The sequence below is a fragment of the Oryza sativa genome, chromosome 11 (genome assembly GCF_034140825.1).
Source record: "Oryza sativa Japonica Group chromosome 11, ASM3414082v1".
Lineage (NCBI taxonomy): Eukaryota > Viridiplantae > Streptophyta > Magnoliopsida > Poales > Poaceae > Oryza > Oryza sativa.
This window is the reverse complement of record NC_089045.1, coordinates 16,816,452-16,839,038: the sequence shown is the minus strand read 5'-3', so window position 1 is coordinate 16,839,038 and position 22,587 is coordinate 16,816,452. Positions and strand designations below refer to the sequence as shown.

The following is a 22,587-nucleotide window of genomic DNA, read 5'->3' as shown; positions in this document are numbered from 1 at the left end:
GGAGACTTACCGTGCTTACCACAAGCGGGAGTGGGTAACTGCTTGATCTGAAGTATAGCTCGACCCTTTCCTAGGCACCGATGGTGAGGGTAGGCGTGATGGAGTTGGGTCGGCCGGGGTATCCGGTTGTCCAGCTGCCGGATTCACCGCGGCGCAAGAGGGGATCGCCCACTGCCTTTTGAGGAGTGGGGGTGAAACCTTAGCATGGTGTGGATGGTTAGGGGAGGGTTATGCGGAGGGTCTTGTCACGATTTCCCACTTTGTAGTATCATGGTGATACTTCGGGGCATTGGCGACATGTGTAGAATCGTGTCTTGTGGGTACAGTTGTACACCTCTGGCCAGAGTAACACTATTCGAATAGCCGTGCCCGCGGTTATGGGCGATCAACCAGATTCACCGTGATTAGTCTCACCCCTAGTTTAGCTTAATGAACTGTTGTAGTTCAGGTGGTTGGTTGGGCCTGTTGCAACGTGGAGTAGCGTTGGACAGTAATTGGTTAATATTGATTAATTACTACAATTGTTTTATTGCTTTCAACTATTGTTTTTAAATATCTGCTTTATTGCAAATGAACCCTTAGCCTCCTTTGGTTACATCCTGCATCATACCTCCTCTTCCGGTATGACTTGCTGAGTACAGTGGGTAGTACTCAGTCTTGCTCTCTTTTCCCCCACACCAGAGTTGAAGTTCTTCTCAGTTGGAGATGTCTCGAAGAAGTTGGTTTCGTCGCCGCCGTCAAGGATGCCTGTGGAATGGAATCGCTCGCTGCAGGAGTCAAGTCTTCAGGCTTAGCTCGCTTTTATCTTTTCCGCTGCATTTGTAATCTTTTATATTTTTGTAAGACGTGGATCTGTATGTCAACAATTGTCGTTTGTGTACCCTGACTGGTTTTGGATAGGGGTTTAATGCACATTCAGCTTAGAAATTCTGGTTCATGAATTTCTGGGCGTGACACATATCCTCTGTTTTGGCTTTCACTTTGGGACTTTGCTGCAAAAAAATTGAGGAAGAGGAATAGTTTTCGTAGATTTTCGTCGACCACATATGGAGGTTAAGCAATAGTTTGTTATAGATTTCTCCAGCAGGCCGTGTTAGTTACTTCTCTTGTTTCCAAAGTTTTAAATCGCATCTATTTTAACGACTTTGTAATAACTGGTTGTAGCAATAGCCGGAATGAATTTCTCTATTATCTTAAGAAACCTCATATGCCATCCTCATTAGTTGATCCGCTAGTCAACTTCCCTCAGTTAGGCTGACATAGACCCTTTTTAGCTTATTATTTGCACTACAACAAAATTCCAGTCCATTAGCGAAAGTTGACTGTTCCACTAATTGGACGATCCCAATTATCAACGCCTGATGGTTTATACTCTTCGACGAGATGGTTCGAACTGGCATTCGACGAGATTAATCGGAAGGCAAAGCAGCAAAAACCTCCCTTGCGAGATATGTTGAAAATTAGTTATAATTTGACATATTTTAATTCAGAAAAATAAGATAACAAACATGACATGTGCAGCAGAAAATGATCTTAGTGAAAGTGCTAAACATGAACATGCTAATAATTAAAAGGACATCATTAAAAAATAGTTTTAACCTATAGATAAGAAGGTAACATACCCGAGAACGCTCCGGTAAAACATAAGACATTGTTGGTGTTGTTGCCTCCGTTGATGTTGTTCTCGCCTCCTCCAATGCTGTTGCCTCTACCAGCACCGTTGACGCCAGCGCCTCCATAGTTGCTTCCACTGGTAGACATGATTAGTGGAAGTAGATGAAACAGAGTAGAATCAATGTAGAGGAAGAAGACAACATTGTGCAGAACTGATGCAGCAGAGCAATCACACTAGAAAGCGCTCCCGAAAAACTTGATCGCAGCCTACCAGTGCAGGTACTCAAGCGAATGGAGTTTCGGAGGCCTGCTCGTCCTCGCCGCCTAGCAGTGCAGGTACTCAAGCGAATGGAGTTCTGAGGCCTGCTCGTCCCAAACACTGCAACCGAGGATGCAAAAATGTAGCAAAGTAACAAAAACAGGATGTGCCGAGGAGAACCAGTGTGGGGGAGAGGAGAGCAGAGAGGTGTTTTCCCGTAACCGCTCAACAGGTGCTCTCCAATAGTAGCCTATTTAAGTTGAGATCCTTCCACATGGATTTTTAAGGTGGTATTAATCCATTAGCATTAGTTGTAGGTCTATCGAATTTATTAGAAATAAATTGGGCCTAGCCCATTTAATCCAATAATTCAAAAACTTGATAGGTTTTTTCGGTAGTTAGATTTGCGGCATCACTAAAACCATATGCTTTTGATGGTTCAAACTATAAAAGATGGAAAGCACGTGCACTATTGTGGTTGACGGTTATGCAGTACTTCTCTGTTTCACGGGGCAAGACAACCGAACCGTCTCTCTCACCTGAGGAGGCTAAGTTCGAGACGGCGGATTGCATGTTCCGTGGAGTATTGATCAGTGTACTAGCTGAAATATAGTGGACGTGTATATTTTGGTCTCCACCGAAATACAGGTATAACAAATAAGTTCAGGATAACATTTCTTGTAAGCTCTAAAATTTGGTGGGGGTTGTTGGATTAAATGGGCTAGGCCCAATTTATTCCCAATAAATTCCATAGGCCCACAATTAATGTCAGGGGATTAATATCACTTAGAAATTAACTTGGAGGGATCTCAACTTAAATAGAATGTTATTGGAGAGCACATATTGAACGGTTGAGGTGCTGGTGGGACTGCCACACGCCGAACCAGGCAAGGCGTGGCTGGCAGCAATTGCTCTCTCTCATTATGTTTTGCAACGAACGGGAATTGAATCAGCGTGGTTCCTATAACGGGTGAACGAATCATCCCGATTTATTGTAAGAGGTCCCTTTTTTTTTACCTTGTGACCGTGTCTTCTTTTTCATCTATGGATATTCATTTTACTTAAGAATGCTTTTATTTTGGCTTCTACCCGCTTATCTTCGTCCGATCAAGGCTGAAACCAGAGTGAACTGGTGCTGCCTACACTCTTCCAGTGACCTGCAGATTGGCAGCATTTAAGCAAAAGAAAGCTAGACAGAAAAAACATAAATTTGTGTTTCTTTTCCTACCAGGGAACACTTGTAACTATACAGAGGAGCCTCCCGACTCCTGAGCAGTGAGCACACTGCGGACACATGTATGGTATTTCAATTTCTGTAGATGACGGTATAAATGAATAGCTCTGCAAAATCTGTTGATTCCTTCGTCGGGGACGAGCTACACTATTCTGACAACGTGTTGTACATGAAGATCCAAGGTAAAAAAAATACAAGTAAAGGATCCTCAAAAAGGAGAGAAAAAGAAAAGGATTTTGAAAGGAAAATGTTGTATGTCGACAAAAGTGTCACCAATTGCCTACTGGTACCAGATAATCCTTCAGTGCATTCACCCTCTTCTTGCTCCTCAGTTTCCGAAATGCGGCTGACTCTATTTGCCGGATCCTCTCCCTGCTCACACCCATGGTGTTGCCAATCTCCTGCAGGGTTCTTATCCTACCATCTTCGAGCCCAAACCTAAGTGTCACCACTTGCCTCTCACGGGTGGTAAGAGTGTCCAGTGCCTTGTGTACGTCCCGTTTCATAGACAATCTGTTCAGCATCTCCTCGGCTGTCTCGGCGGTTGGATCAGCTGTGACTTCCTGAAAATGGAAGCAAGTTATCATCTGCGCTCTATAACAGAAAATAAAGTGTTATAGAAGTGGATTGTACCTGGTAAGTCATGTCTGTGCTACCAATTTTGCTATCAAGGGATACAGAATATTTTGGAAGGTTCACTGCTGCCTCGACTCGTTTGATCGGCATACCAGTGTCTGCAGCTATTTCTTCGTTAGTGGGTCGTCTTTTAAGCTTTCGACGAAGACGTTTAATGCACTCCTTCACACGATAGCTTGCTTCAACCATGTGAGCCTAGCAATGACAATAAACCAATCTGATGAACATTGGATGTGAAGAGTCATCTTTGCCAAAATATAAGAAATATCAGCCCCTTGAATATTTCAGTTTTGTGCAATCAAGCCAGTAAAGAGTACATTGTAAAGAGTACAAAAACTTGCTACCGTTCTCCCCAAAAATGTTCGAACATAATTTGTCATTATGTCTTATCCGAACTACAAATTTACATTGGCATGTATCTGTTATTAGCCATATAAGCAAAATGACCTAACAAGACATTTTAGACAATGAGAGCTAAGTGAATATAATTGTATAATTGAATGGCTCATACCAAAAAGTTCTGACTGAAAAGCAGAATAGTAGAGGAATCATATAATTAAAAGCCAGACTTTAGATGCTTGACAGAACAAACTTCTTATTGGTACTATTTGGCCAAATATCAGCATAAATACCATCCATATGAGTATTGGTTCTGAAAGCTATCCCATGGTATCTAGCTAAAGCTAAAGTTTAGCTGCTAAACCCAATCAAATGTACTGAGATTATCTCAATCAAAAGGCCTAGTTTATACGAATCATTGATAAGCACAAATAGTTCAAGCAAAGTCAAAACATATGTAATATGTAACAAATGCAAGTGTTTTTTCATGATATGAGAAATGGATGACAACACAAACTGTTAAAAATATTCCATCATGTCTCATATTGCAACAACCAACTGTCAGCAATGATTGATGCTATGGAATGAAATCTTAACAAACATTTTTGCACTGGTCACTGACTAGTAGGAACATTAAATTCATCATAAGTATTCGCACAAGATATGGAAATGCATTCACTCCACCATTGACCATTTTAGAACAAAATTGTACATACAATGTTGAGTAACATAATTTGCCGTCAGTTACTAGCTAACCAGGTTATGTGGAGGGCATAATGGGGCAGAAAAATAGAGCATCAAATGAATCATCAGTCAGGGAAAACAAAGGATGAGGGACCTACCGGCAAGCGAAATATCTGTGATTGCTCTGAGACAGATTTACGCATTGCTTGTTTGATCCACCAGTGAGAATATGTCGAGAACCTAAAACCCTTTGATGCATCAAATTTTTCAGCACCCCTTATAAGGCCCTGCATCCCTTCCTGTAATGAAGACCTAAAAATAAAATGTTGGTGCTAAATACAGCACTTCAGATGCTTTATTACTTATTAACCAGAAAAGGTACAAAGTACATGCATGTACCTGGATAAGATCATAAAGTTCCATTCCTGGACCTTCAAACTCTCTGGCAATAGATATTACAAGTCGCACATTGGATGTAACCATTCTATTCTTGCAATAAATACCATGATCTAAACGCTTCCGCAAAGTTCTCTCATCAACTCCAGCTGCTGTAGCCCACTGAGCGAAGGTTGGCTGGCCACCATTGTACTCTGCAAGCTCAGCTTGGATTGCTTCTAGCTTTAAGAGGTCCTAATCATATCCAACACAAGTATGCATAATTAACTCCAAAACTTACTCAATGGCAAGGTAACTATACTAAATAAAAGGAGCAACTGATTCTAGTGTATCGGTGAATAGTGGGTTCCAATATAAAATTTATGTTCAAGAGTTCACAGATTCCACCAGTGGCTTTAATGAACCTGTAAACTGTAGATCGAACACTATTGGAATATTCAAAACTTATGCAACGCAAGACACAAAAAAAACATTGCAAAGGCCATGCTATTGTAAGCTTGTATACAAATGAATATATTGACGAAGTCAAGGTTATGCCTCTTCTCATATAATAACAACTATCCAAGAAGATCACCAATTTCCATGTATTTTGTTAAGTTTCAACTCAGTCAGCCCATGTTGACATTATGAATCATAGCTGACTTAAACTGTCGAATGCAACCTAAACGTACAAATATTTCTCATCATCTTGGAGAAGCAAATTAATAACAGGATAAGGGTTCACCATCTTTGGCTCAAAACTGAAAGGCAAATTCAGAAATTGTTTGATTTTTTCTACATCTGCTTTGTGTTTGGCTTATTTCATATCCACCTTGATAGTGGTTATGTATAAATTGTAGCAGGACAGAACACATAAGCCTAACTTTTCAGCTGAGAGGATCGGATAGTGCACCCACACATGAATGAAATGAAGGGATTAATATGTTCATTACTTATAATGTAGTAATCTCACCTGAATACCTTCCGAGAACTCAACCTCTTCCTTTGCTGTAAGAAGTCTGCGACCCGTCATCTTCCACAAGGAACCTAATGGATTTGTGCCAGAAGAGGCGCCCTTTGACCGCTTCTTCTTTGAGGACGTTGCAGGTTTTGGGGAAGTACGGACTATGGTAGCAGCCTTTATTGCTGCCCTCGTTCTCCGAGCTCTTCTCTCAGTTTGACGAGCAGACTTCACAGCTATACTAGGGATGTCCTGTGTATCACCGTCTAGTTCAGCTTCATCACTCAAGATGCCATAAGACTCTATCTCCTCTGACAAAATGCCATCACTATATTTATCAAGAATGTTTGGTTTCATTTCCGTGCGAAGTATTTCATTTGCCAAGTAGTTGACCACAGCTTTTTTTGGTCTGGTGTTACGTTCATTTTTATTATTTTGTACCATACGAACAACTTCCTGTGCAGCTTCAGCAGCTGCTCTAGCAAGGGCAACTGCCTCTGCTGCAGCAGCTGTTACAACAGCCTCTTCATTTAGAAATACTTCTGATGCCAGGGCCGATTGAATTTTTTTCTGTAAACAGGTGGAAAAATTACAAAAAAGAAGAGTGAATATCACAGACGAAGAACTGCTAATTTTGCAAGTCCTCGAGTTAGGACATGGATGTATTATTTAGCAATCAACTAATTCTACTGGTGATATGAGAAAGTGCCAATTTTACAAGGCCACAAATTAGAACCTGCATTGTTTGGGACCTAAGTATTGCTACTGGCGCCGTCGTAGTTGGCACCTTGTACATATAAAAGGAAAAATTATACCCACTCGAAGTGAAAAAAAAAATGAAATCAAATCTCTTTCCAAAAATTTCCACTTCACTAACTGTTCAACAAAGATTTCCATTAAGAATTATGTTGATGCAATAAAAGTATGGAATTTCCAGTAACAATTCACCAACGAAGCTCATGGTCATGTTCAATCATACCAAATTTTTATCAAACTTAGTGTAAAGTATGTAATGGTAAGCGTGTTCGATCTAATTTCACTCTTGAATGTTCCAAACCAACAACCTAATCCCACATCCGCCTACTGCCCAGCTCTCCACTAGCGCACTAAAAGCAAATGAACAAAAATAGCTTCGTCGCAGCTCAATTCCATGACCACCATCACCAGCAAAACGTATAGTCCCCAATCCGATACGATATCCCAATCAACCAACCGAGTGGAGGAGGCAAGTCACCTGGAGAGCCGGCGCGGAGGAGTCCGGGGCGGCGGCGTACGCGAGCCGCATCCCCCCGCCGGGAGCTTCTACGACGACGGGCGCCGCGGCGGAGGTGGTGGCGGTGACCGCGCAGTGGACGCGGAAGGGGCCCCCGCGGGAGAAGGAGCACCTCGACGACGAGGAAGGGGCCGAGGTGGACGAAGACGACGACGACGGTAAAGAAGAAGTAGAGTGGTGGTGGTGCGCGTGGGGGCAGGGCGCCCACTTGAAGTGCGGCGCGAGGCACGCCATTGGCGGCGGCGGCGGCGGTGGCGGGGAGGAGACCGGCCGCCGAATCACCTGGGGTCGGCGGCCTCCATCGCCGGAGACGGTGGTGGTAGTGGAGGTGGAGGTGGAGGCGAGGCGAGGCGACGGTGGAGATGGCGTTTGGGTTTGGCTCGGGTTGATCTGGATAAGGGAAGGAGGAGGAGGTCAGCTCGGCTAAAGCTGGGGGGATTCGTGGGCCGTTTGGGCCGGCCTGACTTTCTCCGTGGGATTTCAAATCGGGCCCATCCAAGATCTCATATGTGGGCCATTAGGACCGTTGGAAAACGGAAAAAGTACACCGAAGGTCCCTCAACTTGTCATTAAATTACAAAATCGTCCCTCCCCCAACCGTAAAACCAGATATACGGGGTCCCTTAACTATACAAAACCGGTCACCCGAGATCCTTCGGTGGGTTTGACCCGGTTTTGGTCTCAGCGTGGGACCCACGTGGACCCCACGTGTTAGCTGGGCACGTCATCACCCTCTCCCCTCTCCTTTTCTCCTCTCTCTCACTCTTCTCTTATCTTCTCTGGGCGACTGGGCGACAAGGCGAGCACCGCTGCGGAGGCGCCGCGTCGGCGGGCGAGACCGGTGCGGCGTCGGCGGGAGAGAGCGGTGGCGGAGAGGCGGCGCCGACGACTCCGCGCCGCTCGGCCTTGTCGTCGGCGGCGGCTCCGAGCGCGAGGGAGGAGGGCGCGGGCCTCGTCGTCGGCGTTGGCGGCGGGGGTGGCCTCTCCGGCGGCGGCGGTGGCGGGTAGGGGGCGGCTCCTCCGGCTGCGACGGCGCGGGAGAGGCTGGCGGCGAGGGTGTATGAGGAGGAAGGCGCCGTCCGCGGTTTCCTGCTGCTTCCCCTTCACCGTCGTCGAGCTCGTCGGCCTCGCCGGCACCGGCACGTCGGCGCGGCACAGGGGGCACGTCGTCCGCAGGCGAGCGCGCGCACCGTCTCCCCTTCCTCGACGGCGCGCAGGCACACCGCGCACTCCGCCGCCGCTGCCGCCGCCGCACTACCTCCGCGGCGGGGCGGGAGCACGAAGCAGGGCAGCCGCGCAATGGCGGCGGAGTCGAGGTGCCTCGACGCCTACTGGCCTACTGGGTCGACGCGCCACGCGGCGCCCTCAACTTCGTCATCGAGCTCTTCGTCTCCGGCACGCTCCGTCAGTACAGGGAGAAGCACCGGCGGGTGAGCGTGGCGGCGGTGCGGCGCTGGTGCGCACAGATCCTCGACGGGCTCGCCTACCTCCACGCACACTCGCCGCCCACCATCCACCGCGACCTCAAGTGCGACAACATCTTCGTCAACGGCAACCAGAGGGAGGTCAAGATCGGCGACCTCGGCCTCGCTGCGTTCCGCCTCTCCGCCGCCGGCGGCGGCGGCGACCACACTCGCTGCGTAGGCACGCCGGAGTTCATGGCTCCCGAGGTGTACGAGGAGTCCTACGACGAGCTCGCCGACGTCTACTCCTTCGGCATGTGCGTCCTCGAGATGGTCACCCTCGATTACCCCTACAGCGAGTGCTCCAACCCCATCCAAATCTACAAGCGAGTCATCTCCGTACGATCTGATCAGTGATCACCATCTATTCGATTCTTGCAGAATTTCTCGTGAATTCTTGGACACGATTTGATCAAGAAAATGCTTGTTTATGATCAGGGGATCAAGCCTGCTGCGTTGTACAGGGTGAGCGACCCGGTGATGAGGCAATTCATTGAACGGTGCCTCGCCCCGACGGCGCGAGCTGCTCGACGACCCGTTCCTGCTGCCGCTCGAAGACGATGGCTTCTTCTCCGGCGACGGCGATGGCCATGGCAGTGTTGGCGTTGCCTACTACAATTTGATGTACAACTACCTGCACCAGCCTGCTTGCATCGACGATCACCATGCGAAGGGATCGACAAGGTTTGGGTGGGACGGACGAGACGGCGGCCCGCGGGGGGAGGACATGGCGGCGTGCCGGCGGGCGCCGCTGCCGCGGCCCTCCCTTTCTCCCGCGTCACCGCCGCCACCGCCACGTCGTCGGCCGTCGGATTTCCTCCCTCGTCTCGCCCGGCGACCTCCTCTCCACCCGCCGGGCGGCCACCATACCAGAGAGGATAAAAGTGAGAGAGAGATGAGGAAGGGAGAGAGGGGAAAGAGTGACGTGGCGTACTGACACGTGGGGCCCATATGGGTCCCATGCTGACTCAGTCACCACATCGGATAAAACCGGGTTTAAAACTACCTAAGGATTTAAAGTGAATGTTTTTGTAAGTCAAGGGATATTATATATCTGGTTTTGTGGTTGGGGGACGATTTTTTAATTCGATGACAAGTTGAGGGACCTTGGGTGTACTTTTTCTTTGAAAAACTATTCGGAGGATACGCAAAAAGACGTACTGGTTTAGCACATACGGAGTAATTAATTATTACTCTCTCCATTAAAAAAAAAAAGCCAACCTAGAATAGTCGGAGGTTGGTTTTTTTATGGACGGAGTATGTATTATTAGCTAAAAATACTTGAAAATAAATTAGTATAATTTTTAAAGCAACTTTTTTATAGAAAACTCTTTTTTAAAAAAAATACTCCGTTTAGCGGTTTGGGAAGCGTGCGAGCGGAAAACAAATAAGGAGAAGTTGGGAACTTACACAAAAAAAAACACAACTAAACGTCGTCCCAAGAAAAAGCAAACAAGTTCATCTCAAGTAGGGATCCAGTTTTAATCATATCCTGAATCGTAAAACTCATATGTTTGCATCGTGCTTTCATAATAGTGTAGAGTTTTAAATATTTGTAAGTTTATTGTTGAGAAAATATTTATAAGTTTCAAGTACTTTCATAATACTGATATTTCAGTCAATCCTATCAAGTACTATTTAATAATGGATCTAGTACTATTTTATCTAGGTTCTTAACTTGCTCATGTACATATATATATATATATATATATATATATATACTTACATCACCCATAAGCAACCACTAGTTGCAGGGCCAACACCGTTGCAAGTACAATACTAGTTTGGCATAGCTCTCTTATCTTTCTTACAGTCCAATTTCAAAGTGCAGCCTTGGAAATTCCATTCAACTGAAACTCCATGCAAGAAACTGTTTGTAACTTCTGGAAATGTACACTATACTATGTTAAGCCCCGTTGCATACTGATACTGGATTGTACTGGATGGGTTTATCTCTTCTCTCGCTCTGCCAACCTGATCAGCAGAATTAGAGGCAGCATTAAATAAAATGACAAGTAAATTAATATATTCACAGTCTGTTTAAGAAAGTTCATCAAAAGAAACAATGTAATTCTAACCTTTGAATCTGTATTCGTCAATGCTTTGTCCATCTCCTCAAAAACATCCTTTATTGTTGGACGCCCTACACTTGAATGCGCCACGCAGAGGACCGCAATTTTCAATATCAACACGAAATCTTCAATGTTAACCTCGTCTCTAACACGGGGGTCTATGAATTCGTCCAATGGTTTTTTCCCGCTCACCACATCCCTGGCCTTCATTTGGAAAAGTTGTGTGTGCACTTGAATCATAATCATTTGAAAGACGATGACTACAATAACTATCTTTAGAAAACAACGAGTTTTACATTTTTTATCTTTGAATTCTGGGTTGTCGGATTTTTTTTTCTAGGGTTGCATTTAGTTGCATTACTTACATTTTTTTCCTCCATAGAATTTAGTTTTACTTCTTTTTGTTGTTTTGGGTGTTGCATATTCATAGCACAATCATATTTCCATTCTTTTAGATAATTATTCCAAAAACAATTTAAAATGTCTTAACATATATAGTCAGTTGAATTTTGAACATAAATGACACTAATATGAGAACAGATAGTGAGCATTACTCCTAAAATTCTAAGTGAAATCATAATTGCATACTTAGAGAGGTTGTTATAGATTGCGTAGCATCAAACATATGCTGGTTAGAAGTATCATTTTTTACCTTCTTTGTAAGGGAATCCCTGGCAACAGTGTCAAGTTCAATGACCTTCCTTCCTGACAGGAGCTGCAGTGCAACCACACCAAAACTGTAGATGTCACTGGCACAAGTAAGCTTGGAATGTGTAATGTACTCTGGATCCATGTAGCCAATGGTCCCTCTCACATCTGTGAAAACTTTAGTCTCCTCCATTTGCAACATCTTCGCCAGCCCGAAATCAGATAACTTGGGCTCCATGCTCTCTGTCAGTAAGATGTTAGTGAGCTGCAAAACCAGAACAGGACACCAGTGGGTAATGGTTTGATCAAATTTATGGTTCACATTGCTAGAATCACAAAACCATTCAGTACTGTCCTCACCTTAATGTCTCTATGAACAATGCATCCATCAGGGTGTGTGTGAAGAAACCTCAAGACAGATGCACAATCCCTCAGAATCTTCACCCTTGCTGGCCAGGACAGCACAGAGTCACTCCCTGTCAATCAAGACAAAAGGATCATTCCAAACATAGCTGAACCTAAATTTTTTCCACTAAATTTGAAACCAAAAAAAGAACTGTCATCAGCTCTGCTCAAAGCTCAAAATAACTATTCTTACTTAGAAGGTTCTGAGCCAGGTTTCCATTGGCACAATACTCATACACAAGGTACTGGTCACCCCCATCATCACAGTAGCCAAAGAGGCAGACCAGATTGGGGTGCCTCACCTTGGAAAGGCCTTCCACCTCCCTCATGAAGGACCCGGACATGGCCGACTTGTGGATGTGCTTGATCGCAACAAGCTGACCACTCGGTAGCACTCCTTGGTATACCTGGCCTGCGCTACCGGAGCCAAGGCAGATCTTGCTGTTCGCGTAGTTTATCGCCTTCTCGATCTCGCCCTTGCTGAACTTGTACAGCCCTGACCACCTGTTGATCACCTCCCCATGAACCTTGTTGTCTTGGTGGATAATGAAAGTTAGTAGTTAGTAGATGATGTTGTGCAGGTTGATTTGTATCTGAAGTTTGTCAGAATTCATGTGTTGTAGGGGGGGTTATCGTTTATCAACCTTGAGAAGATCTTGTTGAGTCAATGGTCTCATCAGCTTTGCTCTTTTTGCTCATGTATCTCATGAGTGCAATGATAAGAGCAATCAGCATGACTGTGAAAACTATTACTACTGCAAATGTGCTACCTGAAAAAAAAATACACAAATAATATTTATTTAGACTTTTGTTGGTGATGCATAATGAACTGTGCTGTGTTCGGAAAAGAACTGATGATCTTGGACTTACGTTTTATCTTGATGTATCCACCTTCTGCGATTGTCAAGAAATATGATTAGTTGGTGTATCCATTTGACATGTTATATACCATTGGTGTTAATTCTACTACCGTTATGCTCGTATAGTTACTCATTAAGAAATACTTGTCGGTTTTGACTCTGAATTGTACAACTTTGACCAACAATAATTTTTAAATAACCTATTATTTATCATTAGATTAAATCTAATCGAAAGAACTATAGTAATATCTTACCTTCGAATCTATTCACTTTGACATTGTTTGAAAATAATAGTCAAAGTTGTCAAGGGAGAGATCATGTTTAAATGATAATACCTTCGGTTTTTAATAGATGAAGCTATTGACTTTTTACACATGTTTCACTATTTAGGTTATTTAAAACTTTTGTGCAAAGTACCTATAATATGATAAACCAAGTCGCAATAAAATAAATAATGATAATGTTTTTTAATAAAATGAATGATCAAACATGTGTCAAAATGTTTACAACGTCATGTAATAAAATAAATAACCATAATGAGGGTATAAACTCAACGCGATTATTTCATCAATTAATTTGTTTGCTCCAGTCAAAAAAAAAAGGGGGTAAGTACGAACTGCATGCTCGTTTTCTTTTAGCAACAACGAAACTTTTGCATTTTAACACTAAGGTAGAAATATTGCATTATTTAGCAGCTATTCCGCCTATTCGGACGTTGAAGCTTGTACATATCTTTTTTTAAAAAAAAATATGTTTACAGTTTTTTTTCTTTTGCAGAAAGAGAAGTATTCAAGTGAATATGAACTGATCACCCCCAAGATAAAGACATTGAAGACGAACCTGCAACAAAATCTTGATCACCCTTGCAAAAACCAACTGAAGTTACCATAATCAAAGCCATCCATAAAAGCACCTTCTCCATCCTTCAGCTTCTTCAGTGTCCTCGAGCTGGAGTATGTCTCCCTTTTACCTGAGCTGTGTTGATCAAGACACAGTTGCAAATTAAAGGAACTCCGTGAAGCAACCCCAAGGAGCAATCTTATATGCGTTCCCATCCATAGTAACCATCGATCGCTGGATATTCTTCTGGACCTGATTATTAGTATAATGAGTTCTCAGCTTCTTATGCTGTGATCTTGGCGTATGTGGTATCGTGGATTGGTTGTTCGGTTTAAATGTGGTTAATTAGAAAGAAGGGGATTATGCGCGAACCAGCGTGCCATGCTGTAGCTGTCTGGACCATAGTACACACCGATCTCTTATTTTGTTGGCAATTAATGACTTGTTTATTGATGAGAGAAAAAGGCAGAGACGCACTCCTTCCATAGTTAAAAAAAAACCAATTATATACTTAATGTGATTACTATGAATCTAGACACCATATGAACATCCTTGTGTCTAGATTATCGTACTAAGGTGTATCACATCTGATTTACAATGTTGGTTTATTTTGTGATAGAGGGAATAGTGCTGAAGATTTGTGCAGGTTTTGTGTTAGTTTAAGGTTGCAGCCCAGCGCAAGGTAGCTGGATGGAGACGTGCAATATCTTTCGTTTTCGTTTTGGATAGTTTCATTTTGAAGGGGCACAAAAGATGACAAATTATACGTTCCATTTTGGTACCTGTTTTATCTTATCAAGCATGGAAAAATAACTTGCATTACATAATTCTGCAATCATAATTGTTGGATCAAATTGGACGGTCACGATTTCCACCATGGCATCCGGGCAGGCATGCAATTGCTGGACATTCAAATGCATGATTTGAATGCATAACTTGCATTATAGCCATTTCCAAGCAATTTCACATTTCAATGGAAGCATGGAAATCAGGAAAAAATTCAGGCATGTACACGACGAATACAGAAAACGCTCCAAAAGAATACCTCAGGGTTGACAGTTAACAAAACAACCGTTCTAAATCCTACCCCATGTCAAGCAGAACCATTTGACCACGCCTAGTTTTGCTACTTATCCATTCTCACCCTTCTAGACCATCCAAAAACAAAATGTTCCATATCCTCTATGTTACTAGCACTACGAAATGACATAGACTGACCAAGCTAGGGACAGCAATAATAAGCATACAAACCAGTAAACCAATCCTTCATGGCTATTAAGACGGTTTTAGCACCCTATCTCGTCATCAATTACCAGAGGGTGATATGCTGATCATCAAGCATTCTGGTTCTCGACGCGCTAATTACAGTATCTGCCACGCGCCTCCACTGCTGTCCGCGGTCAAAAGAGCTGAAGATAGCCTCTTGATGCGGCATACTCTGTTCCCACCTTTGTACATGGCATCACAGGGTTGCCCTTGCGAATTATCCATTGTACTTCCTTGGCACGTTGAATGAGCCAAATGTATCTGAGTCAGAAATAGTGAAATCATCACATCTCCATTTCTCTAGTTGCTGGTGGAGGCCCATCTCGCTTGTCTCACCCTCGTAGTCATCTTCATCAATGTTTGTAGGCTTCCACTGATCCACCAGGCTGGATAGTCGGTTCACACAGTGGCACATGTCTGGCCTCTGGTATGGTTCTCTTGCTGTGCAGTGGCGGGCAAGGTCGGCTACCTCCAGCAAACTCGTCCAACCTTCTGCACTGAGCTCCAGCGTGGGATCTACAAACTTCCTGAACTTCTCTTTATCAAGAATATTTCTTCGGAAGATTGTTACAAGATGTGTTTCATCATCAGGTAACGAATCATCAAGTACTTTCCTTCCCGTAATCATCTCCATTAGTATCACACCATATGCATACACATCAACTTTTGTAGTAACTTTTCCTGTAGCTGTAAAGATAAGATGGCATGTTAGTCATTACACCATCAAAGAATGAGACACATGGAAATGTGTACAATACACACAATCACACATAAAGGTTTGGTTTTCCATAGGCACATGTATATGCATTATAATCACCGCTAAAATGTTACTCAAAGATAGATAAAAAATCCAAATTAATAACCCATTCTTTATTAAATAAAGATGGAGTGATAATGTATGTGCTCACATATTTATGTGGAGATGCATTCAAACAAAGGAATTTAATGAATACACACTAAGCACTATGGCTTACAATGGCAATAGAATTCAGTAAATCTTTCGCAAATATTTATTGCGAAAAAAATCGTAGAATAAATTCAGAAGAACTTTTTCATTAACAAGCTCATCCTTTTGTATAAACAGAAAAAGAAATAACAGAGTAACTTAACTTAAAAGAAATAAATAAACAGAACATTTAGTTCATTGTAGCCCCAACTATGTAACATGACCACCTGTATTACCTACATTTTAGAGGATGGATAAACAAGTTTCAAATCCCAGTGGCTGTGAGTGAGTAGTTTAACAAATCACTTTGCCTGTTTAACTGTGGTTTTTCAGTTAAGTAGATAGCGGGGTCCACATTCATACAGACTGTATAAGTGATAGGTTCATATGACAAACAGTAAATTAGAATATTATGGATCATTGATGGCCAATTCTCTATGAAGATCAGAACCACTATCAAGTAGAGTGAAGAGATGGACTTTACAGCTTACACATTTTGGTAGTTGAGGGACAGATTAAACCAGTTTGGCAATTGAGAGATGAAAACTGAACTGAGTGAGTTAAGGAACAGAGAATTGATTTTTTTCCTTTCTTTTATTTATGTACTACCTCTGTCCCAAAGTATAGCAATTTTTGAATGGATGAGACAACCTAGTACTAAGAATCTGTGCAGGCCCTTATCTAGATTCGTATTACTAGGATGTGTCCCATCCGTTCAAAAGTTGTTACATTTTGGGATGGAGGGAGTAGATCGGTAGATGCGGAATAATTAAGGATGGACGAATGAACTTAGGGTTGAAATACGAAAAACTAAGCCAATTGGGAAACCAACTGAATTGTCACGAAACTTGCTCGGGAAAAAGGAAAATTTCCAGAACCAACTTATTAATCCCATGAGATCTTAGTGCTTTATTTCAGTCTTTTTTTTTCATCTGTCTCCAACTTACTCAAATTCAAACAGTCATCTGCATTTACTTCCAACATATAGATTAACTCCATGAGATCAGAGTATTTTGTTTCAGTCACTTTTTTTTCATTTGTCTCCAACTTACTCAAATTCAAACAGTCACCTATTTTTACTTTAAACAGATAGATCAATGCAAGAAAGGCCTGGGGGCCTTCCGGCTAGCACCACAAGGTGTGGGCTAGCCGACGCAAGTTCGAGCCTCACCGCTCTTAATAAATTTCGATATGAGAGCCCCTCCTCCCATATCCAGCATTTTTTTATAGATCAATGCAAAAACTTCTTGTAGCCTATAGAAATAGAATAACTCAACAAGGCCCAAGGACAAGCATCACACCAGCAGCAACAGTATGTGGTGTGCTCGAAGCTGATTTTTTAGTTGAAAACAAATAAATATTTGTTATCTGCTAGTTGCATTCAATATATTGTTTCGGACTTCCCATGTCAACCTATGCATATGCTCGTCTCACAACTAAACTCTCCCCTCCTACCTTGCAACATACCTTGTGCTAGTTCCCTAGCTGTTCACTCCCTTTTCATCCTTCTGCTACTCGTCTCCATCCCTACCACCTTTACCAGGCTAAGTTACCTCGACCGGCACATAAGGGAATATTCGTTGTATTCCCAGGAATGTATCATGGCTCTTCATATATACTAAACTACAACTATATTGATCACATGTCATGAGTTAAGTAGGACCCTTATTTTCTCTGAGCATATCAATTGATAATAGCTATTCTTTGTAAGTATATCAGCAACCAGAACTAATAATTTCTATGGAATGATTTATTGATGTCATAATTATGCTCAAGCATCTAGGAGGAAAAAACAACATGTGAACTGAGAAGCTCCAAATTTCACAATATCAAGATAATGCATTTCCTGTCCCTAGGAAAACATAACTTTTTTAGATAACAGAAGATATCTCCAGCCTCTGCATCATGGAGGTACACAGTCAAGGAATAACTGCTAATAGACATGATGCATGTGAAAACTTGAGTTGATAGAACAGTAGAATGAACAATACAAAAATGTGTCACCGCAAGGATAACTAGTGACCTAGTGTTTCCCTAACAAATACGACCAGCTATTAGTGTAACCACTGGCTGTGGATTTGAGACATGTTTTAGAGTTTGGATAAAGAAAAGCAATAAAACCCCTAGTAAAGTGACAATTGAGCCTGTTTTCAACTCCAATTGTGATTTTTACCCCTACTTTCCCAACTTTGTGGTTTCGCCCTCATTTTTTTGAACTCTTCCCCCATTCCGTTAAGAGGACTTAACAGATTAAAATTATCTCCAGCAGAAACCTGGATAATTGGTTTGGGCAACGTTCATTGTCACAAGAGATTATGTGTCAACAAAGTAAGAAGTTCAATGTTCGAAGGATACACAAATATTAGCTGTTCAATTAAAGGATATAAACATGCCCCAATTGAAGAAAACCATTTATGAATAGTACTATTGATCTCTCCCCTCAGACTAAACAATCGGGTTACCCACTTACCCTTCCATATTTATTTCTCTCCTATTACATTGATGTACCCTTTAGTCTAATGGATTGATAGTATGAACAAGGTAGTCAAACCTCTACTATGAAAAAAGCAACATACGGAGTGGTTATGAAATTTGCATTACTTTAAGAAGCATAACAAGGCTAGGATCTGCAAAGCACTATGGCATCCTTATAAAAAAAATGGTGCTCATGTATCCAAGAAACCAGTAGTGCTGTCCAGCTAACAGGAGTAAAAAGATGCAATATGGTTAACTTATCAACACCTACTCTGAAAAGTGACATCATAAAATAACTGCACATCCCACAGAAGCTCTTAGAATAAAGGAGAGGAAAGCTCTAGGTGTCTAAGATCTATATTTTGTTTCCTAGAATGTAAATGGCTAGATAATACAGCATTGTAGTACATCCAATACTTCACTGGACACTTCAGTCCTGCATAAGATACTTATATGTTCTAAGTCATAAACAAGATTTCACAAACAAGGCCAAAGGTAAAACTACTCACGTTAAAAGAACAAACTGAGGCCAATGCTAATACTCTGCCAAGACATTGCTTTGTGCAGTTCACAAGCGCAATGCTCCCATTACAATTAACCACGTATTATACCATGTACCAAAAAAACCATATGCTGGTCCATTATTCTAGGTGCGCCCAGAATTCCAAGTGCAGCATTTCAAAAGGATCTATGTAATAATTGATGCATATAAAACATTTCTATGTTCCTACTAATCGATGTTCTATTTCCTAATCGATAATCCCTATGCTATACTAACCTTGTATCCTAGTTTCTATAAGCCCAGCATCATTATTTTTATTAGGCAGAGAGATGGAGAGGAGAGAGAAGCAAGTTGTTTCTCTATAGAGAGAACTCTTTTGGGGATAGAAACAAAAAGAAACCTAGGCCAACACCAAATTCACTACACTAAGAGATTCCATGAAACAATTAATGCTATTAGCTCCTTCGACTTATGAAACTACTTAAACAAATCACACCTCACATATTTATAGGACTGAACCCATCCTATTTCAAAATAAATTTTGAATAAAGCCTACCAATCAGTAATTCTTCAAGGAACCCTTTGTAATGGCTGTTACTATCATTGTTCCTGGGTGATATGAAATCCTATAGAAATGGCCAAGTCATTTCTAATTGGAAATGCCCTATGGGTCCTCCTAGGAAGTGTCAGAGTGCAACACAATTGTGCTCGTCCTTGAATTATGATACTAGTGAATATGCAAAGCTGAAAATTTGTTCCAAGACAAATGTAATCAAACTGCAATCACTCCAAAAAAAAAAACAGATTGTAACAGAGGAGAAAAGTGTGCAAAAAGAAACTACAGACTGGTAATTTAGAATAAAAAAATTAACAGCAGAGAGAAGTACACTTACTAGCATATTCAGGCGCGAGGTACCCAAATGTCCCGGCAATTCTTGTCATCAATGACTTATCTGTATCTTTGGCAAGCTTGACCAACCCAAAGTCCGAAACCTTAGCTCTCAAATCTTGATCTAACAATATATTGGAGGGCTTAAGATCTCTATGGATGAAAGTTTCCTGTGCCAAGCCATGCAAATATTCTATCCCCCTAGCAACATCCAAAGCTATTGTCATTCTCTGCGTCCATGTAAGAGGGATAAACCCACTCTGCTGAAGATCACAGAGATGCTCACGTAATGTTCCACCAGACATGTACTCATAGACCAAGAGTCTCTCATTGCCATGGGTGCAGTAACCAAGTAGTGCAACCAAGTGCCGGTGTCTTACTTTCCTAAGAACATCAATTTCAGCCAGGAATTCTTCCTGCCCTTTAGTCCCCATGGTACCACTGTCGCACCTCTTCACAGCTACCAGCTTTCCATTGAGGTTGCCCTTGAAAACCACACCAAACCCCCCTCTACCTAAGATGCAGTCCTCACTGAAGTTGTTTGTGGCTTTTAGCAGCACTTCTACTGACAACTGCATTCCATGGGACTCAAACAGCTCAGAAATGTTTGAGCTGTTAGCAGCGCTCACATGGCTGTAAAGCTCAGTTGGGAATGCACTGCTTCCATTGCTAATGCCATTTGCTCCAACCACCTGAATCTTCATCATCTCAGATTCAGCAGGAGAGGTTTTGGTTGACACAGGCCTGAACTTTTCTACATTCTTCTTCTTTCGATGATGCACCAAAAGCGCAATGCAAGCAAAAAGAATAATCACAGCTACAATAATTCCAATAATCATTCCAGTATTTGGCTTTGACTTTCCTCCACCTGCAGAATCTGACGATGAAGAGTCACCATCAGAACCACCTCCCCCTCCACTGCTACCACTTGATTGCCCGAACAGGTTTCCTTGAGCAAGCACATTAACTGATGGCTTAAACTTGGGCACTTCGCCAGTGAGTCTGTTATTTGCGACATTAAGAACTGTAAGGCTCGGCAATGTAGTCAAAACATCCGGTATCACCCCTGTGAGGTTATTGTTCGAAAGATCCAGCCTCGCGAGCCTAGTCAGGTTTGCCAAAGCAGGCGATATCCTACCTGATAAGTTCTTACGAGACAAGTTGATCATGGACACATCCGACGAAGTGCAAACGATTCCGACCCAGGCTGGACTGCATGGATCATTCCCTTTCCACGTCTTGGCGAGCTCATACGGGTAACCAAACCCTTCAGCCACCTGAAGAAGAGTGGTTGTCAGTGGAGAACATGGACCAGGTGTATTAAGACAAAACCCATTCCCGCTATCCTCATCTTGCCCGGGGATCGCAGCAAACGCTGGCTTCGGCCCCTGAAAATTATTGTTGGACAGTGAAACATTCTTCAAGCTCATTAACCCTGTCAGCGAGGGCGGCACCACACCAGTGAGCATATTGTCCCTGACATTGAACGCTTCCAGCTGCGTGCCGTTCAAATCCGGGATCGGGCCGGTGAACTTGTTGGACTGAATCCACAGCAGCTTGAGGCTCTTCATCGAGGCGATGACATCGATTGGGCCCGATAGCTTGTCATCCGACCTCTGGTTGTTGAGCTGCAGGCTCTCCATGGCAATGAGCGAGGACAACTCGGGCGGCAGCCCGCCGGTGAGGTTGTTGTAGGAGAGGCGGAGGTTCCTGAGCGAAACGAGGGTGGCGAGCACGGCGGGGAAGGGCCCCGAGATGGAGGCGTTGGAGGCGGAGAAGGTGTCGAGGGAGGAGCAGTTGGCGATGGCGTCGGGGACGGGCCATGGCGGGAGGGGGAGGTTCTCCATGGTGAGATACTGCAGTGAGGTGAGGCCGTGGAGGAAGTCGGGGGGGAGGGAGGTGAAGGCGTTGCCGTCGAGGGCGAGGCGGGCGAGGGAGCCCATCCTGGCGAGGGAAGGGACGGCGCCGGTGAGCGCGTTCCCCTGGAGCTGCAGCGCGGTGAGCGAGGTGAGGGAGGAGAGCGAGTCCGGGAGCGTGCCGGAGAGCCCCCTGTCGGCGAGGTTGAGCTCCGTCACCTTCCCCGCCCCGCCCCGCTCGCAGGTGACGCCCTCGAAGCCGCACACGTTGTCGCCATCCCACCCTAGGGCCGGGACCGACCTGGCCAGGTCGTGGATGGCTTCCGCGTCGGTCGCCGACTCGGCGACGCCGGCGGCGGCGGCGAGGAGGAGGAGGAGGAAGGGGAGGAGGGGGAGGCGGCGGGCGTCCCTCCCCATGGCGGGCGGGGAATGCGGCGGCTTCCCGGCGGGCGGAGGCGGTGGGGGATTCGGGGCGGAGAGAGAGAGAGAGAGAGAGAGAGCGAGAGAGAGAGGGAGAGGGTATTTTTGGGGAGGAGGAAGGGTTGGCTTGGCTGCTCCGGTTTCTCTCTCCTCCGCTTGCGTATTTTTTTTTTCTTCTGTTCGATTTCTCTCTCGTCTCTCCGGGTTGCAGTTCTTGTGAGCTCGTCGCTCGCTCGCATGGCAAGTGTGGGGCTGTGGGCTGGCGTTGGGGGGTGGGGCCCGGCGGCTGCTGCACTCTGGACTCCGGTTGCTTTCCATCACCATGTGGCACAGCTGTTCTTTTTATCTTTTTTTTTCCTTTTCTTCCTTGAAATTAAGGTGTTTTTTTTCATCTTCGTTTATTTATTATTCCTCCCTAAAATTAAGGTGTTTTCCTTTTATGTTTTCATCTTTGGAAATACCATTTGTAAGTGCGAGTGTGCTGCGTGTTATGTAAAGGATTTTTTTTAGAGTTTGGAATTTCTGTTTTATTTGGGTGAAACTTACTAAAATAGATTCATTCAAGTCGTA

The 22,587-nt window shown here is 43.6% G+C and overlaps 4 protein-coding genes across 5 annotated transcripts; 1 reads left to right on the top strand and 3 right to left on the bottom strand.

Moving 5' to 3' along the window:
* Nucleotides 1–3,201: 3,201 nt before the first annotated feature.
* On the bottom strand, nucleotides 3,202–7,771 carry LOC4350441 (RNA polymerase sigma factor sigB). Of its 2 annotated transcripts, none has more exons than XM_015762409.3 (6): nucleotides 7,337–7,771; nucleotides 6,115–6,672; nucleotides 5,166–5,396; nucleotides 4,925–5,065; nucleotides 3,741–3,938; nucleotides 3,202–3,670 (listed from the first exon to the last, which is right to left on the bottom strand). In XM_015762409.3, the coding sequence occupies exons 1-6, from the start codon at nucleotides 7,607–7,609 to the stop codon at nucleotides 3,377–3,379; spliced, it is 1,695 nt and encodes a 564-aa protein (XP_015617895.1). In that variant the 5' UTR covers nucleotides 7,610–7,771; the 3' UTR covers nucleotides 3,202–3,376. The 2 variants fall into 2 exon arrangements, with proteins under 2 accessions (XP_015617895.1, XP_066161306.1); XM_066305209.1 differs by having other exon boundaries at nucleotides 6,115–6,354.
* Nucleotides 7,772–8,439: 668 nt separating this feature from the next.
* LOC107279543 (uncharacterized) lies at nucleotides 8,440–9,943 on the top strand (the record flags this gene model as incomplete). The annotated part of the gene is made up of 2 exons (XM_015762412.3): nucleotides 8,440–9,177; nucleotides 9,277–9,943. Coding segments are annotated over 2 exons (1,182 nt in total), but the record flags the coding sequence as incomplete, so codon positions are not given.
* Nucleotides 9,944–10,559: 616 nt separating this feature from the next.
* On the bottom strand, nucleotides 10,560–13,824 carry LOC107279542 (arbuscular receptor-like kinase 1). Its single transcript, XM_015762411.3, has 8 exons — nucleotides 13,664–13,824; nucleotides 12,834–12,857; nucleotides 12,608–12,733; nucleotides 12,157–12,498; nucleotides 11,919–12,034; nucleotides 11,563–11,823; nucleotides 10,917–11,114; nucleotides 10,560–10,812 (listed from the first exon to the last, which is right to left on the bottom strand). Exons 1-8 carry the CDS (start codon nucleotides 13,743–13,745, stop codon nucleotides 10,735–10,737), a joined length of 1,227 nt encoding a protein of 408 aa, XP_015617897.1. The 5' UTR covers nucleotides 13,746–13,824; the 3' UTR covers nucleotides 10,560–10,734.
* An 859-nt stretch (nucleotides 13,825–14,683) lies between these two features.
* Nucleotides 14,684–22,244, bottom strand: LOC4350438 (receptor protein kinase TMK1). Its single transcript, XM_015762145.3, has 2 exons — nucleotides 19,746–22,244; nucleotides 14,684–15,616 (listed from the first exon to the last, which is right to left on the bottom strand). The coding sequence occupies exons 1-2, from the start codon at nucleotides 22,012–22,014 to the stop codon at nucleotides 15,147–15,149; spliced, it is 2,739 nt and encodes a 912-aa protein (XP_015617631.1). The 5' UTR covers nucleotides 22,015–22,244; the 3' UTR covers nucleotides 14,684–15,146.
* Nucleotides 22,245–22,587: the final 343 nt, after the last annotated feature.